General features: G+C 40.2%; 1 protein-coding gene across 1 annotated transcript in view; it reads left to right on the plus strand.

Moving 5' to 3' along the window:
* The window catches only part of GHR (growth hormone receptor), a 207,707-nt gene that overhangs the window by 178,284 nt on the left and 10,915 nt on the right, over window positions 1–18,508 (plus strand). Inside the window, exons 3-5 of the mRNA XM_077816261.1 lie at window positions 6,266–6,395; window positions 10,080–10,240; window positions 11,006–11,184. Of these exons, the coding sequence (XP_077672387.1) occupies window positions 6,266–6,395; window positions 10,080–10,240; window positions 11,006–11,184 (470 nt within the window). The remainder of the gene's footprint in view (window positions 1–6,265; window positions 6,396–10,079; window positions 10,241–11,005; window positions 11,185–18,508) is intronic.

Raw genomic sequence — 18,508 nt, forward strand, 5'->3', positions numbered from 1 at the left:
TTGTAACAGTTTTATTAACACAGTTAGCAAAGTTACAAACACTCCTACACAACAAGGTAGGTAGAGATAACACAGGATGTGCCATGTGTCTGAGCATCTGTATACTACTTGCAAAAAGAACCAAAATATTAGTCCTCATCATCATCATCAGTGGTTGTCATTGTGGCATCTCCCAAGAGTTACGGCTCCCAGAGAACACAACTTTTATAATGTGTTACACTGATGCTACTATGCCTAATGCATAAGGCTACTTTTATGTCATGGAGGTCGTGGAAGTCACGGAATCCGTGACTTCCAGAGACCTCTGTGACATTCTCTGCTTCAGCCCCAGGGGCTGCAGGACTCTGGAGCTGGCAGCCAGCGGGACCATGGCAGGGTTCTGGGGACAGCAGCAACAGGGGCCCCCCCGACAAGGTTCTAGCGACAGGTGACAAATTCCTGAGGGGGCCCTCCTCAGGGTTTCAGTGACGGGCGACAGCCTCACAAAGGGGGTGTGGGACGCCTCAGGCAAGCGGCTGGGGGTGTCCTGTTTTCTCCTTGGGAAATATGGTCACCCTGCAGCTTTCAGCTGCCGTGGGCAGAAGAGGAACTCCACAGCTCCCAGCCACCACAGTGGCAGGGGAAACCATAGAGCCACAGCAGCAAAAGTCAGACAGGTCACAAGCAATAAACAGAAATTCACGGAAGCAGTGACCTGTCTGTGACTTTTGCTGCTGCGGCTTCCATGAATTTTTGTTTATTGCTTTTGACCTTTCCGTGACTTTTATTAAAAATAACCATGACAAAATCTTAGCCTTACTAATGCATAATCAATAGGGATTTCATTCCCTTTTCCTTATTTGTATTTCCTCACCTTACTAATGTTGGGGTGCTCTTCTCCCATAGGCTATTTGGCTGATTTATTACCTCAAGTTTATTAGCATGTATGTCAATTCGTTACCTTGATATTCTTGTGGTGGGACATCTGCTGATGTTCCTAACTTAAAATATGCCAAACTGGTATAAATTAGTATCTTGTGGTTACCTGTCAACAGTTTAGTCATTACAGCACTCTGTCTTGTGATAGCTTATGATCCAAGGTTACTCCTGGTTAACTGCACGTGTAAGGCTTTGGGCCTTATGCCTTGTTTAGATAAACTGTTATCTTACAGGCCTGAGGTGTGTAGGGCTCATTGCTTTACTGCCTTAACTTATTCATATGTCTTACCTGGCAAATAACTATACCTATAGGCTACAAATTGAAAACTTCAATCCACTGCTCTTCAGTGTTCCTCAGCACCCACATTATACTGCCATACTATAGAGTTGGTCTAACTCTGTTTCTGTATATCTGCAGCTATGTAGTAGCCAAGAGTTTCTGTGCCACTGAGGCAAAAATGACCAATGAAACCTTGTAAAAAGGCCATTCTGATATCCTAAGTGTTGGCAGCAAATTGGTGCTGGGAATGTTCTCCTCTTCGGCCCTTTCCTCCAACCATCTTAGGCCTTGTCTACACTACACAATTAAGTCGGCCTAAGTTAAGTCAATGTACAGCCACCGCAGTAATTACTGCAGTGGTTCATGTCCACACTACGCCCTCTCTGTAGGTGGTGTGCATCCTCACCAGGAGTGCTTCCATTGATTTAACTGTGTGGGGCATTGTGAGGCACTGGCAGCTGGAGCCCCACCCTGGGACCTATAGCCCAAGCTGTCAGCCCCCTCAGGGCTCATAGCCAGAGCGTCCCCCACTCCACCCTGGGACTCACAGCCCACTGTCAACGTAAGCAATGAAGTGATCGCCCTAACTACACTGACCTAAGCACTACGCCTCTCACAGAGATAGATTTATACGGTCGTGTAGTAAGTGATTTACAGGAGCAGGAGGAGCAACGTTGTAGTGTAGACACTTACAGAGTTAGGTCAACATAAGCTGCCTTACATCGACCTAACTCTGTGGTGTAGACCAAGCCTCAGCAATAAAACCTTTAATTTTTCAGATACAGGAACATTCTACTTTCTTTCTTCCAGGCATTGTCATGCAAAGGGATCTCTTCCATTGCTGATTTACATTCATGAAAAAAGTTCTACCATTTCCCAAATGGAGGAGGGGAGTTGACCCAGAACCTTACTGCTATCCATTCATGCAAGGGTTCTACCTGGAGCCTAGTTAGTGATAGACTAGAAAGTGGCCTACTTTGCTAGTGTTATTGTATCTGTTTACCACATCTGGAGAGAAAATTCCAGTTTGCCCATATTTGGTGCTTATTAGTTTATTAGCACAAGGCTGTTTATATTTGAAGTTGCCTTTATTGATAGCCAGCGCTGTTCATTTCTCTGTGTATCTTGAAAGAGTCACTGAGTTAGAATCTCAGAACATGTTCTCTTGATATCCAGCATAGTAGACATCATCCTACTTCCATTAAAATAAACACCAAACTGATTGACCTTAGTGGATAGGGGTAAGTTCAGATTGAGCATTCAGTTTCATTATATGAACTCCCAACTACAATAAATAGTCTCTCAGCTCCTAATGTCTGTTTCCCACTTAGTTGTTTCCTTTACTTTCTCCTCCATATTTCTCCATTAAGCTCCCCTAATTCTACGTTGTGATCAATTTGAGAATTTCTTAAATGAAAGTAGTACTTCCTGTTGCATGAAATATCTTTTCCTAAGGCCACTTTATTTTTTAGAACATGTTGTCCATCGTTTCTTATGTGTGTGTTCTGTTTTTGATTTGTTCTGCATTATCACTTGTCTTTGTAATTTATAAAAACCTTTTAAATAGACAACCAGAAGTTTTTTGTTTTTAAGAGAGAATATGGCCTTCTGCATCTGTTATGGTCAGGTAGCTTGATTCTGTATATCATTTGCATCATTACATTACATTTTCATCTACCAGAACCCTGTATTAAATAAAGAAGAGCTTTTTAATCTCATCTAGTTCAGAAACATCTGCTTTCTTTTGTAATCAAAGTATTTGCTTGTTCATCAGATCTGCCGTAGGAGAAACTAAACTAGGAAATGCTAGGGATTTTATCCATCTCCCATGGGATGTGAATGGGAGTTTAGCCATTGAATTTACTGGGTACAGGATAAAGCCCTCTCTTAGTGTTCAGTACATAAGGCTTGTTGGCTGAAACCCAGGCTAAGAATTTATACTTTTGATTTTTACTTTTTTTTGGAGCAGTAGTGAGGTTAGGGGGTCGAGATCAGTTTGTTCCCTACCTGCCTCTAATACATCACTACACAAATATATTAACATAACAAATCCATGGCCACTTGAAATTTCATGGTGAAAGTGGGGAAAGACCTCGGATCCTGTTGCTCAAAAAACACAGGACCCTGACACTTGAGCTAAAGGATGATCTCCTCTCTGTGTTAGCAGTTTAGGACCTGTGACAAACAACTGAATAGTTTTGATCCCATCTAGTAGGGAACATGCTTTTGTGCTCACATCTCTCCGCTATGGCTGTGAGACCTGGACACCATACAAATGGCATATCAAACAGCTAGAGGCCTTCCATATGCAGTCTCTGCACACCAGCATGGGCATCCGTTGGCAGAACAAAATTACCAACCTGGAGCTTCTCCAAAAGTCAAATGCCATAAGCATCGAGGCCAGGCTAATTAAAGCCCAACTATGCTGGGTTGGACACGTCATTAGGATTCCTGAAGATCGACTCCCCATAAAAATTTTCTATGGAGAACTGGCACAAGGGCATCGGAATCAAGGCCGTCCCAGAAAGCGCTACAAGGACAGCATCAAGGACAGCATACACTTTGGTACAATAAAACCAGATGATCTTGAGAAGGCTACATTAAATAGATTAGCAGGGCAACCCACAACACTCAGAGCTTCTCAAGCCTTTGAAGAGGACATAAATAACTGATTGTTAGTTGCAAGGGAAAAGCGTCATGCTACTGTTGTAGTTACCAAGATGCTCACCAATGACTGTCAGTTTATTACAAGAAGAAATTGAGAGTTTCAGATTGAAAGACAAAGTTTATCCCAGCACTCTTTGAAGGGGGAATGAACAGTAGACCTGCCTTCACAATCCTTCAGTGCAAGGATCCACACAGTGCCCTTGATCCAGAGCAGTATACCATCATTGTTATCAAAGTAATCTTAGCACACTGGTGTCAGTGGGAGTTCTGCCATGAATCAAGCTGTAAGTGGCCTACTTTTGGATGTACCACATTTCATTTACAGACTGAAATTTACAGACAATGAAATTTAGGCTTCACTATTCTGTCAGGGCTCAGTCCTTTGTGGATTGATTTCCCTCTATTTTAATTTACATAGCTTTTTGTTTAAAGGGCTGGCTACACATACTGTTTCCATTAGTCTGTAGTTACAGTAATATACTGTTTTTGAGTGGCTAAACCATATTTGCGGTTGAAACTGAGCTATATGGGAAAGAACATCAAGCTAGATAATCACAAGAGATAGGTGACGTGCTTGCATTCTCAATTATTTCCATAAAATGCACTGGTTTTGCTACTGTATTGGAGCAGCTACTTCCAACTGAGCCAGAGCTCAGACCATAGCTAATATGTGGTCATAAAAAAATAAACAGCAGGATCTGAAGAGTTTGTTTGGCTTTTGTATCATGACTATAGTAGTTGTACATTGTGCTGATCCCCAAGGCAGAGACTAGGAATTTTTTACCAGATGGGCTTGGTTATAATGGAAGCCACAGAGTCACTGGAGCGTTCCCTACTTCATAATACCTTCTGCTGTTGGGCCTGAATATTTAGCAAGTTTGAGATTACTAACTAGTCTAATATCCATTAAAGTGCACAGAGTGAACATTTTTGCTGACTGCATCTTTTATACTTTAGCTGATATGGTCAAGTAGGAAAACAAGAATACACACTCAGTGTTTTGTTTTGCTATTTTAGTCTGTTTTAAATCTCATCTTGAGAGATTCCCAGATTAATGTCTTTAACCTTTACCTTCAGTAGCCTAAACCTGCTCACTTTGTCTAAATTAATTTAGGTATTGTGTATCTCATTTTGGTACAGTATGTTCAGGAGACAGAGCTCATGCAGGGCTCTGTTACATGTTGATAACTGTTTTTTAGTGGGAAGTAAAGGAGACTTGCTCAAAGAGTGCCAAGCATTATGTAAGTCAAGTTCACAACCTTTCCTGTGATCACTAAGACTTGCTCTTGTGGAGCCTGGAAACTTGACACAGCGGCTAGAAGCGATCAGCTAGAAAAATCCGTATTACAAACGTTGGCACTGATTGTAAAAAACAAAGTCATAAATTACAAATCAGGAAACTGAGCACATATGTATTGTAGGGAAATCTCTTTCATGCCTAAAAACTCTTGAGGCCGTTGAAGGATCAACTTATTCAAAAATAGTCTTGAAATAAACATAAACAAATAAAATAAATAAAAATAAAGTTAGGAGATGAAAGAGGTTGCTTTTGTAAGTTATTACTCCACTCAGCCCTGTCGTGTATATGCATTACTATAATCTCTATTTCCATGATCACAGATAGAACTGAGTGAATAATTTATTTTTCTGGTTCACTGGCTGAAACAATAATTTTATTTGTTTTTTATTTTTGGATTAGAAGCAAACCTGAATTGTTTTTAGTTTTTTCTCACCAGACCAAAAAACAAGAAAACAAATATTTGTTTAGGTCAAAAGGATTTACTATTCCTTGAAAATATTTCATCTTGCTTTAGTGACTGTTGTTACCACATTCCTATTTCATCTTGCTTTAGTGGCTGTTGTTACCTACCCTATTCAGTGTCCAGGCTGGATAGTAAATCAGGCAGGGTTGTGTAGTGAATGAGGCTCACTGGATGCAAGTAGGAGAGTCTGGGGGTAATATCCAGGCCTCATTGACGTTAATAACAAAAGTCCCATTGACTTCAAGGGGACAGAATTTCACCCTGGATCTTATTTCAAACACTCTGTAGTTTGACCGTGTTGGATCAGAGCTTTTGATTTGGCCCATTATCAGGATCTGCATCACTTGCAAAATGTTTATGTGACTTTGTTTGGATGGTGAACACCCTCACAATATAAGGGGTGTTTGGATCTGAAGTTGTGTTCTGCTCACACTCTAGTGTGTATCTTGCTGTGTGTACAAACAATTGGGGGGCAAAGTCATCCATGTTTATCGGTAACAATAATAGCAATATGCTGTGGGGTTTTTTTTATCTCAAGATGGTGATTGTTAAGGTGGTGCCCAGGATTTCAGCACGGTATTTGTCTGGTTTTACATGTTTGTTTCATTTCTTTCTTTTTCTTCCCATTTTTCATTAGTTATTTTGGGACGGCCACAAATCATCAAGTGCAGATCACCTGAACAGGAAACATTTTCATGTCATTGGACAGATAGGGATTTTTACAACCTCACTACTCCAGGAACAGTACAACTGTTGTATATGAGAAGGTAAAGAGAGTATGCAATTTGAAATGCCTAACAGTCACTCATTAAAATGCAAAGCAGTTCATTTCATATCATGAAAAAAGGCTAAGAAGGCACAGTTTAAGTAAATGTTTTTGAAACCAAAGATGTCTGTTGTTTGTCAGGTATAATGCAATGACTAATATGGATTGGGAAAGAATGGGTTAAACACCGAAGGAAACATTCTTAGTAGAAATAGGCCCAAGGTGCAGAATCTGGAATTTGAACACCCCACAGCTTGGGGAAGAGGTTTAGGATATGGGGTTTTCGTTTGTTCCCCTATGAACCTAACAGACAGCTTTGAAACTAAAGCCATGTTTTTGAACCTTACCAAGTTTGAGTTGTGTTCACATCTGGGGGTCTGCTTCAGGCCCATCTAAAATTCTGGTTCAAGCTTTAGTAGAAGCTTCCTAAATCAACTGTTAGTTTGAACTCCTTTGAATCCTAAATGCTCAAGGATGCCACTATTCCATCTAATGTAAATGATTATCAGATAATTGTGATATCTCTGTGTGTGTCCAACTGTAAAGCGTGAGCTATAAAGACTAAGTAGGTTCCATTTAATAACTCAATATAACAATTCCACACAAATTGGACATATCACACATTTTATCTTCTTACTGGAAACAAGAATGATGTAATAAAAAATTGAACTAAATGGCAAAAGAGGTCATTAGGATATGTTGTTATACACATTTGCATTTAATGCCACTTATTGTATGTTCATAGATTAGAAGGCAACACTGAGTTCACCTAATTTGACCTCCTGTATCGCATAGGTCATAGATTTCATGCAGTAACTCCTGCATCAAGTCCATAACTTCTGGTTGAGCTAGAGCATATCGTTTAGAAAGATAACCAATCTAAATTTAAGACTTCAAGTGACAGGGAATGTTGTAGCAGTGCCATTTGATTATTACATAATCATTGGGCTACTAGGTGATTAATAGAATTGCTAATCATGAATTTTCTTGCCTTTAAGTTTCTGACCACATTCTTATAATGTAATTCAGGGTACTAGAAGTTTTGCCTAATGCCTGCTTAAGGACTCAAAAAGAAAAGGAGTACTTGTGGCACCTTAGAGACTAACCAATTTATTTGAGCATAAGCTTTAGCTCATGAAAGCTTATGCTCAAATAAATTGGTTAGTCTCTAAGGTGCCACGAGTACTCCTTTTCTTTTTGCAAATAAAGACTAACATGGCTGCTACTCTGAAACCTGCTTAAGGACTGTGCATATGGAGATATGTTCTCTTCTTGGTACATGTGCATAGTTTCCATCTCTGCTGGTGGGCATTGCAGTATGTTTGTATGGAAAGAGCATATTCTAAATTATTTCTGGGTAGAGGGTTATTATTTTAAGCCACGGGTGGCCAAACTTTGCAATATCAAGGGCCTCAGTGCCTACTTGCCAGGAGCCCAAGGGCTTTGCTTAATTTTCATGTTAAAAAATAGCACACATTCACAGTATTTGCTTGTACTTGTATCTTTCTTGATACCTGAATACAACTTGCTTGTTGTTTTTCACCAGCAACAAAAGCCTATAGCTGATTACTTTTGTCCTAACCCTACTGTTTCTGGGAAAGGACAGATGTGGGCCACATTTTAGTTTTTCATATAACCTAAGGCTGCATTTTGGGTAACCGCATGCCAGTCTGTTTCAGCTCCCATTACAGCCTGAATTGCAATCAAATGGAGAAAAGATTAATTAGAAGTATTTCTGTGATATAGTGGTCTGTGAGTTTCTAGCGCACATATACCCTGTTTTCAAGTATTACAAGCTACATGAACAGAGAAACCGATTATAATTTTTCCAACAAACATCAGACTATTAAAGACTGTTTTCCACAATATATTTTCTGTTTTGTGAAGAAAGAAATGTATCTTCCCATCTCTTGACAATGAAGTTAAAGACATCAGTGAGTGCAATTAAAATAAATGTCTTTAACCATGTCTCTGGCTTTGTATTACATTTCAGGTGGGCATAATCTTCCTCTAAAAAGTTTCATTGAGCAGCGTAATTTGTTAAAATTATGAACTTCTGCAGAGTTCTCATCCAGCATAAAAGGCAAAGGAACAACTGTTTTATTTTTCTCCTCAAATTCTGTTAGCTGTTCCAGTGGCTTTTAAACTTCCTTTATCAACTTTACTCAGGTGAAATGAAACTGATTTCAGATACTGACTATTAAGGGCTCTCCAGCAAACCACTGCAGAAATTCTATCACCTTCCACACATGCAAAAATCTAGAGGGAAGCTCATCATCATCCTGGGCTGTGCAAAGTGTTGGAACCCCCTTATCCCCATGAAAGAGTCTGTGCAGGGCGTCTCCCTACCACACAAAGACCTGGCATTAGGTTGGCTCTACACCAGCTCAAACAGAAGCCCCTGGTGCAGGAGATGTGCCAGGCCACCCTAGGTATAGTCATGGCATCCTTATGCCCTAGCCATTCTCAAGTGCACCTTGAAGTCAGGAAAAAAGTTAGGGAAGTCTTCAGGACTGCTGTGACCAAGTGACGCCTGGCATCCCTATGAATGGAGAGGTGCAAGCTGTCTCCTACTGTTCCCTACACCTATCTCAGCAGGCAGAAGGAAGAATCAGGAGGCCCAGTGTTTGTACAGTTTTGTTCTGATTTTTAAATTTGCCATTTAGTCTTTAACAACCAGTGACAGGGCAGGCTCCTTTCCCATGCTGGGGTCCCTCACAAACAATCTTGGACACCTCTTGCTTGTCAAGACCTCTGAGTTTTATTAATATTACCACCACCAAGTCCCCATCACAGTCCCTGTGCAGCACATATAACTACATCTAACTAATTATCCCTAACTCGTGCGATAACTTGCTCCTTAGCTCACCAAACCCCAGCTTCTCCTCCTCCATCAGGGTGGAGCTAATTATTGTTTAAGTGATCAGAGTGCTGGATCAGCTACTGGGTCTCAGTATTCTATCACACCACTACTTTAAACTGCCTTGTTTCCTCACACTGGTTTCAACAATTCAAATCTGATTCTTTCCCAGTGCATGATGCATCAGAAATGTAGAGGCATCCATTCTTCCCTCAGAAAATCCAAAACAGCTTCACTGTATACCTATAAATATATGTAATGGTTCGGGGGACAAGCTCTTGTTAGTCTGAGTCTTTTCATTTTGTTTTAACTGAAGACTTTTGCCATTTTTCTTTGAAAATCCTGGCGTTATTCAGACCTGCCATATGAAAACGAAGCTAGAGAAATATCATTGCCCCTTTGCCTGACTTGTTAGCCAATATTTGGAGTCTGCTGGATGGTTTCTGTTAGGAGGAGAAGCCGGCCAGTGTTTTGGGTGGTGGCTTCTACTGTTTCATCTTTCACTACACAAAGGAACATTTAATTGTTCCTTCCACTTAGCTTGAATGAAGGGTGCTTGGTACACACACCAACTTTACCCAGGCCTGCGATTGATAGCAGATGTTTAATACCTTCCAGCATAACAATATAATCTAACAGACTGTTTTGGAATTTCACCAAAGTCCATAAAAATAGCCACATGATCATATACATATGGCTTCGGGTGGCTTTGGGTAATTTATTATAAAACATGATCAATACAGACATGATTCCTCATTTCCATTTCTATACTAGCTGTGACTTGCCACTAGCCACCTTGTAATATGTGTTTTGTTGTAATTCTAGGAATGATGAAGAATGGAAAGAATGTCCCGATTATGTAACTGCTGGAGAAAATAGCTGTTATTTCAACACATCGTACACCTCTATTTGGATAACTTATTGTGTTAAGCTTATCAATAAAGATGAAGTGTTAGATGAAAAATGCTTCAGTGTTGATGAAATAGGTATCCATTATATATTTTACACTGCTTTATTTTTATAATATGATACGTATAATCAAATACATTGGCTTGGTTACCATGATTTCTTTTCATTAATTTGGGAGTTTTATATATTTAAATTCATATTGTGGTAAAGAATAATCTTTTAAAAGTAGATGGTATAAAGCTTGAAAGTACAACCTAGGAAAATGTTCCAATAGAGGGGAAAACTCCCATGGATTTCAATTCGTTTGGTATAGGGGAGGTTGTTTTTGTTTTTTCCTTTTCTTTTCTTTTAAATGCACTGTTCAGCACAGATTAGTTTTAAAATATAATATAAATCCATGAAATATTATGAGCAAAATGTTGTTAGTTAGAGTTCAGGGAAAGTTTTGGGCCCAGAGTTTCAAAATTCTAAAACATACATATCTGATTTTCCTAAATTCCTATGTAATCTTAGGGTGAAATCCTAACCCTATTAAAGCTAGCAGAAGTTTTGCCATTGACATTAATGAGGCCAGGATTTTATCCTTAAAGTCAGCAGGAGTTTTTTCAGCATCAGGGCTGTGTGATGGGCCCTCTGAGATTTAGGTGCAAAATGTCTGACTCAAATGAAAATATAACACCTGTTATCAAATCTTCAGTAATTTTTATATTAATTTGTAGGTTGAGACTGGAATTACTGTATGTGTGGTTCAAATACTTCTTTAATCATGAACAGTGTTGAGCAAGAATAGTGATTTCAGACTGAAAACTGTTTTATTTCCAACACGCTGTTTAAATAAACAGTACAACCTGATCCTCCAGTCGGTCTCAACTGGACTCTACTGAACACCAGCCTGACCGGGATCCATGCAGACATCCAAGTAAGATGGGATCCACCACCATCAGCCGACGTTCAGAAGGGATGGATTACGCTGGAGTATGAACTGCAGTACAAAGAAGTAAATGAGACGAAATGGAGGGAGGTATGAAGGAAACATTTATATATAAAAAATTGTAATATACTAAGAACTCATTTGTGCCTGGTTCTGGAAGGAATCTCCCCCATTTGTGCCTCCTTGGGGCAACTAGTGAGTGCTCCCTTTTGCGTAGAACAGGCAATGCTCCTTACTAGCAGTAGCCACCTGAAAGGAGGCAGGGTGATGGTAGGCCTTTGCCCTGCTTGCAGTCTACACTGGGCAGCGTAACTAGCAAGGCATGGAGGAGAACGTGTGCTGCACTAGTTGCAAGGGTAATGATTGGGTGGCTCTGCATTGTGCATTCTCCAGAATTCTTCCTTGAAGCTCCAGATGCAGCATACTCCCTCCCTGGTGTGGACAGTGATTCAGTAGCCACAATCTGGCCCTAAAGCGTTTATGCTGCTAATATGAAAGAAAGGAAATAAATAAAATGAGATAACATACCCTAAGCCTTTAACAAACAATATAAATATTTCTCTACAGCCTGTAGGCAGGCCAACTTTGGTTGTGATCTTGTAAGATCTCATAAGTGAAGTACTATTGGGCTTGGTCAGCACTTGAATGGGAGATCTCCAAAGAAAACCCAGATAGTACTGGGGGTGTAGCAGGTTTCGCTCTTCTCTCTAAGGCTGTGCTAAATTGCACAATCTTTTGTTGGAAGTCCTGCCTTTAAGATAAGACATAAAACCAAGCTCCTGATCACTTGTGTGGTTGGTAAACATTTTGGGCCATGTTTCACAAGAGTGTTTAATCCTGATATTATGGCCAAATTCTAATTTGACAAGTTACTTTTTTTGTCTACTTAGAGAAATTAACCTGCACTTTTCCTCCTCAGTCCTGCTGAGTGGAGTTGTCAGTGCAGGATGGCTGCTGATTCCTTCCCCAAAAGTAGTTATATCTTAGTGATGGATGAAGTGGTAATAGGCTCACGTGATAATAATAAAAGACTTTGAGATCCTTGTGGATAAATGTAAAGTAAGATTATTATCAGTGATCTCAAATTTTCCTGTAATAAAATAATCTTCTGTTAGTTTCCTAAATTTTAGCTGTTGTACAAAAAAAAAAAAAAGTTATTCTGTTATATCTGTTATTTTTATTTTTTGGCACAACAATATTAGTTTGATGCCAGGATATCAGATTTTCAGGTTAGTCTGTGAAATTTCTGGGTTTTATACATTTTGGTTAACCCTTTAAAATTGCTTACATTTTAAATGTACTTCTGAATGCAATTCTGTGGAAAATTCTTGTAATTATGCATTGATTTAAAAGAGCATTTGTAATACTTTTAGTATTCATTTTATGTTTTCTTTTATTTCCATTGCACATTTTGAATCATGAAAATGGAATTTTGCATCCTTACCATCTGCCTCCTTTTCCATTTGGCAAATGCCCTTTGTTTCAAATGGAACTTAATCACTTTGGCTTTTTTCTAAGATACTATCAAATTAAAATGAATATTTTTTAAAAAATCTGATCTTTTCTGTCACAAACAATATCGTAGCTTTTTGAAACTCAAAGAAATTTGAATCAGACTTTTCTTGCATTTTTCTCATTTCGGAAAGTGAAAATGTAATAGTTTTCACTTCATTTTATAATCAGTATCTGCTAAGTTTTAAGTTCAAATTCTCATGCATTAGCACAATGTTGCAATGTTACATTTCAAAGACTTTAAAAGACTTGTTAAAAAATTTAACAAGGAATTATATAGTTTTCAAAAAATGAAATATTAACTATTGTCACTTGGTTTTATAAACAGTTATTTTTATTACATTTTTATTTTGGACCAAAATATACCTTGCATTATCCCTTTAAGAACAACTTAAAGATCACCTGCAAGGTTTTTGAGGAAGATTTTCAAATACATGGCAATTTAGGTGCCTAACTACTATTTGTGCCTTGGAAAATTTTTCCTTCTTTGTTTTTTTCTAAAGACCTCTAGATGTTAGTATATATATTTTTAATTTTCCCCAATACATGTTAAAAAAACTATTTGATTTGTCTTTTATATGCCCTTGAAGTCTTCTGTTTGGACACATGCCTTTTTAGCTTCAAACTGCATGTGTTACTCCATTTTCAGTGAATAGTAGCATCAGAAGCCCAAAGAACATGGTTAATCACTGTCTATAAAACTGTAATCTGAGCTGCTTCTGTTCTGAGTTATTTGCCTTCCAATATTATCTGTGTTGGGAGGCTGTAATGTAGTGGCTTCAAACAAGACTATGTAGCAATATATATAGTGCTTAGCATGCAAATATAAGTGATGTCAACAGGGGAGGAGCTTACATCTCTCTTGCTGATTTTTTTGGTATGGGGCAGGTGACAGACACTAGTTTTACAAAATCGTGAAAAGGGGGGGTTAAATTAAAGCAGAAGGACCATGAGTCTCATAAGCTAAAAAGGTCTTTACTTTAGAGACCTTATCTGTGCTGCTGTCACATCAGGCAGTCCAGTTCCTCCACTGATTACGGTCCCTTGCTAGTTGTAGTGCTTCTTCCCCGCTGACACCAGTACATTCTATGTCCTCTGCCACTGTCTTCTGCCCAGTTCTTCCTTGGCCTTCCCCGCTTTCTCTTTCCTCCGTTGGGTACCCAATGCAGTGCTTGCTTAGCATGCCTCCCCTCTTCCCTACGGCGTACATGGCCCAAACACCTGAGCCTGCTTTCTTTGATATTCACTCACATGTCTTGCTCTGTTGGCTCCCTTGCTTTCACATTTGTTGTTTTGTTTTTCCATGTCCTTTATACTCTCTCCCTCAGCCAGCTGTGGTAGGCAGCCTCCTATCACTTTTTGTTAACCACAGTCATCAGCCAAGTCTCTTCTCAGTAGAGTAGCATGCTTAGTACAATTGCATGGTATGATCCAGAGGAGGGCAAACTACAGCCTACGGACCACATCCGGCCAGTGGGACCGTCCTCCCGGCCCTTGAGCTCCCAGCCGGGGAGGCTAGCCCCTGGCCCCACCCCTGCTGTCCCCACTCCCCTGCAGCTCTGCCACCACGTGGCACGGCTTCCAGTCCTGCCGCTCTGAGCGGCATGGTAAGGGGGCAGGGAGCAGTGGGGTTGGATAAGGGGCAGGAGGTTTTGGGGGGCAGTCAGGGGACATGGAGCAAGGGGCGGTTGGATGGGGCGGAGGTTCAGGGTGGGGGCAGTCAGGGGACGGGGAACAGTGGGGCGGTTTGATAGGCGTGGGAGTCCCGGGGGGCCTGTCAGGGGGTGAGCGGTGTGAATAGGGGTCGGGGCAGTCAGGGGACAGGGAGCGGGGGTGTTGGATGGGGGCATGGTGGGGGTCACCCTTTATTTTTTGGCAATGTCATGGTAATGCCATCTTTCCAGTCTTGTGGCACTTGTTTTTTCACCCATATTTTATTAGTTTTCTTAGCTCCTTGGTCAGAATTTCACCTCTCACTTTAATATCTCTGCTTGCATTCTTGTGGCACCTTAGAGACTAACCAATTTATTTGAGCATAAGCTTTCGTGAGCTACAGCTCACTTCATCGGATGCATACTGTGGAAAGTGTAGAAGATCTTTTTATACACACAAAGCATGAAAAAATACCTCCCCCCATCCCACTCTCCCACTGGCAATTGCCCATCTAAAGTGACCACTCTCCTTACAATGTGTATGATAATCAAAGTGGGCCATTTCCAGCACAAATCCAGGGTTTAAACAAGAACGTCGGGGTGGGGGGAGGGGAGGAAAAAACAAGGGGAAATAGGTTATCTTACATAATGACTTAGCCACTCCCAGTCTCTATTCAAGCTTAAGTTAATTGTATCCAATTTGCAAATGAATTCCAATTCAACAGTCTCTCGCTGGAGTCTGGTTTTGAAGTTTTTTTGTTGTAATATCACAACTTTCATGTCTGTAATCGCGTGACCAGAGAGATTGAAGTGTTCTCCGACTGGTTTATGAATGTTATAATTCTTGACATCTGATTTGTGTCCATTTATTCTTTTACGTAGAGACTGTCCAGTTTGACCAATGTACATGGCAGAGGGGCATTGCTGGAACATGATGGCATATATCACATTGGTGGATGTGCAGGTGAACGAGCGTCTGATAGTGTGACTGATGTTAGTAGGCCCTGTGATGGTGTCCCCTGAACAGATATGTGGGCACAGTTGGCAACGGGCTTTGTTGCAAGAATAGGTTCCTAGGTCAGTGGTTCTGTTATGTGGTTGCTGGTGAGTATTTGCTTCAGGTTGGGGGGCTGTCTATAGGCAAGGACTGGCCTGTCTCCCAAGATTTGTGAGAGTGTTGGATCATCCTTCAGGATAGGTTGTAGATCCTTAATAATGCGTTGGAAGGGTTTTAGTTGGGGGCTGAAGATGACGGCTAGTGGCGTTCTGTTATTTTATTTGTTAGGCCTGTCCTGTAATAGGTGACTTCTGGAAACTCTTCTGGCTCTATCAATCTGTTTCTTCACTTCCGCAGGTGGGTATTGTAGTTGTAAGAATGCCTGATAGAGATCTTGTAGGTGTTTGTCTCTGTCTGAGGGGTTGGAGCAAATGCGGGTGTACTACACTTTCCACAGTATGCATCCGATGAAGTGAGCTGTAGTTCATGAAAGCTTATGCTCAAATAAATTGGTTGGTCTCTAAGGTGCCACAAATACTCCTTTTCTTTTTGCAAATACAGACTAACACAGCTGTTACTCTGAAACCTGCTTGTATTCTGTCAGCACTTTCCCCTGTTTAAGGCCTTTCTTTGATAGCAATTTTAATTTCATCGGGCATTGTTGGTCCCTCTTCTGTTTCTAGCTTAGCATTGGTATTTCTCATGAACCTGTGCATGATCGTCAGCTCTGGACAATTTAATATGGAATGGAAATATTCTTTCTATTATCTAGCTTCTGTCCATGATTGTCCCTGATGGTCTGGTTCTTCCTGAGAGGTTTTCATTGTTCTTTAGAGTTGCTTGAAGTCTGCACCCTGTAGTGCTACTTATGCCTCTGCAGCCTTCTGAATCCTGGCATTTCCATCTTGCCTGAATGTATTTATTTCTTTGTCTTCTACTCTATATCTTGCATCCACTTCTAAAAGTTCTGCCTGCATCTTGCACTGTTCCTTTTTTGCCTTCAAAGCTTCCTGCTCCTCAATCAGTTCCCTTGTTCCAGATGTAATGGATCATTCTTTCTTCTGCCCTCTTCGGAGGCCCACTACTACCCATGCTGTCTCGACTGCCTTCTTGCAGTTCCACCATTTGCTTTCCAGACTTTTATCAGCCTAGTCCTAGAAAACACTGGATCAGTTGCTACAAGCAATCTGGAATCTGCTGTGTGTTTCTGTCTTTGAACTTATCCACTGCTATAACACTCTTTTTGTCTGCCTTCATGATCTTTTGAGATTGTTATAACATGTCCACTAAAAGATAATGATCTGAGCCAACATCTGCTCCCCTGCTGACTCTGACATCCCTCAGAGAAGATGCCCATCTCTTAGCTATACACACATCATCTACCTGGTTGACAGACATGTTGTCTGGTGATCTCCATGTGAACCTGGGAATCCTCTTTTGCTGGAAAAGACCGCCTCCTATCATTAGGGTGTTTGTGCCACAGAGATTCAAAAGCCATTCACCATTATCAGTTAGGATCCTTCTGCTGCTATGCTCATGACTCCTTCGCAGCCAGTAGAGTTGTTGCCAATTTGTGCATTTAAGCCATCTATCAAGAATAAAGGCCAGAGTAGTGATTAGCAATGGAAGGTAAAACAAAAGAAGTGACTCTTGAAAGGTGTGAAGAAGGAGAGTAAAGCTGCATGGCACAAAGAATAAGGCAGGACATTGCAAGCATGCAGTGGCAACAAATTGTAAAAGTCCAGAGTCTTCCGTAGGCCGCTCTGTACAGAAAACTGGAGCAAACAATATAATCCTTGACTTGTAGTTTTGAATAGGACTGTCAATTAATCGCAGTTTTAATCACACTGTTAAACAACAATAGAATACCAATTTAAATTTATTATAAATATTTGGATGTTTTTCTATATTTTCAAAGATATTGATTTCAATTACGAGACAGAATACAAAGTGTACAATACTCACTTTATATTATTTATTATTACAAATATTTGCACTGTAAAAAAGATGAAGAAATAGTATTTTTCAGTTCATCTCTTTATTGTGAAAGTGCAACTTATAAATGTAGAATTTTTTTTTACATAACTGCACTAAAAAACAAAACAATGTAAAACTTTAGAGCCTAGAAGTCTACTCAGTCCTACTTCTTGTACAGCCAGTGGCTAAGACAAACAAGTTTGTTTACATTTATGGGAGATACTGCTGCCTGCTTATTTACAATGTCACCTAAAAGTAAGAACAGGCATTTGCATAGCACTGTTGTAGCAGCATAGCAAGGTTTTTATGTGCCAGGTATGCTAAAAATTCATATGCCCCTTCATGCTTCGAACACCATTCCAAGCGCATGCATCCATGCTGAATTTAAATTTGTATTCTCTTATTGTTTAACAGTGTGATTAAAACTGTGCAAAGGAAGATAGATGGCATTGTTGCTGCCTAGCCTTCCCTGTTGACTTTCTGCTGGAGAAGGCCAGCTTTACATTATGATCAAGCTTTCATACTATCCTTCCCATGTGAGTCTGTTAAGAGAATGGGTTCAATCAGTGCATCCTCAGGACAGCACTACTTATATTTGAGGTTACATTGGCCCCGTGGGGCTCCAGCACTAGAGAAGTTGTGACCGCTTTTTACCACTACAGCCTTCCTGTCTCTAGTAGATTTTCCACCGTTAGGGACCTACTCCAAGGTGTATCTCAGTAAAAGAAGGTTTCAGAGTAACAGCCGTGTTAGTCTGTATCCGCAAAAAGAAAAGGAGTACTTGTGGCACCTTAGAGACTAACCAATTTATTTGAGCATAAGCTTTCTTGAGCTACAGCTCACTTCATCGGATGCATACTGTGGAAAGTACACAAGATCTTTTTATACACACAAAGCATGAAAAAAATGGGTGTTTACCACTACAAAAGGTTTTCTCTCCCCCCACCCCACTCTCCTGCTGGTAATAGCTTATCTAAAGTGATCACTCTCCTTACAGTGTGTATGATAATCAAGGTGGGCCATTTCCAGCACAAATCCAGGGTTTAACAAGAACGTCTTGGGGTGGGGGGAGGGGAGGAAAAAACAAGGGGAAATAGGTTACCTTGCATAATGACTTAGCCACTCCCAGTCTCTATTCAAGCCTAAGTTAATTGTATCCAATTTGCAAATGAATTCCAATTCAACAGTTTCTCGCTGGAGTCTGGATTTGAAGTTTTTTTGTTGTAATATCACAACTTTCATGTCTGTAATCGCGTGACCAGAGAGATTGAAGTGT

This window comes from Eretmochelys imbricata, chromosome 5, assembly GCF_965152235.1.
Source record: "Eretmochelys imbricata isolate rEreImb1 chromosome 5, rEreImb1.hap1, whole genome shotgun sequence".
In the NCBI taxonomy this organism is placed as follows: Eukaryota; Metazoa; Chordata; order Testudines; family Cheloniidae; genus Eretmochelys; species Eretmochelys imbricata.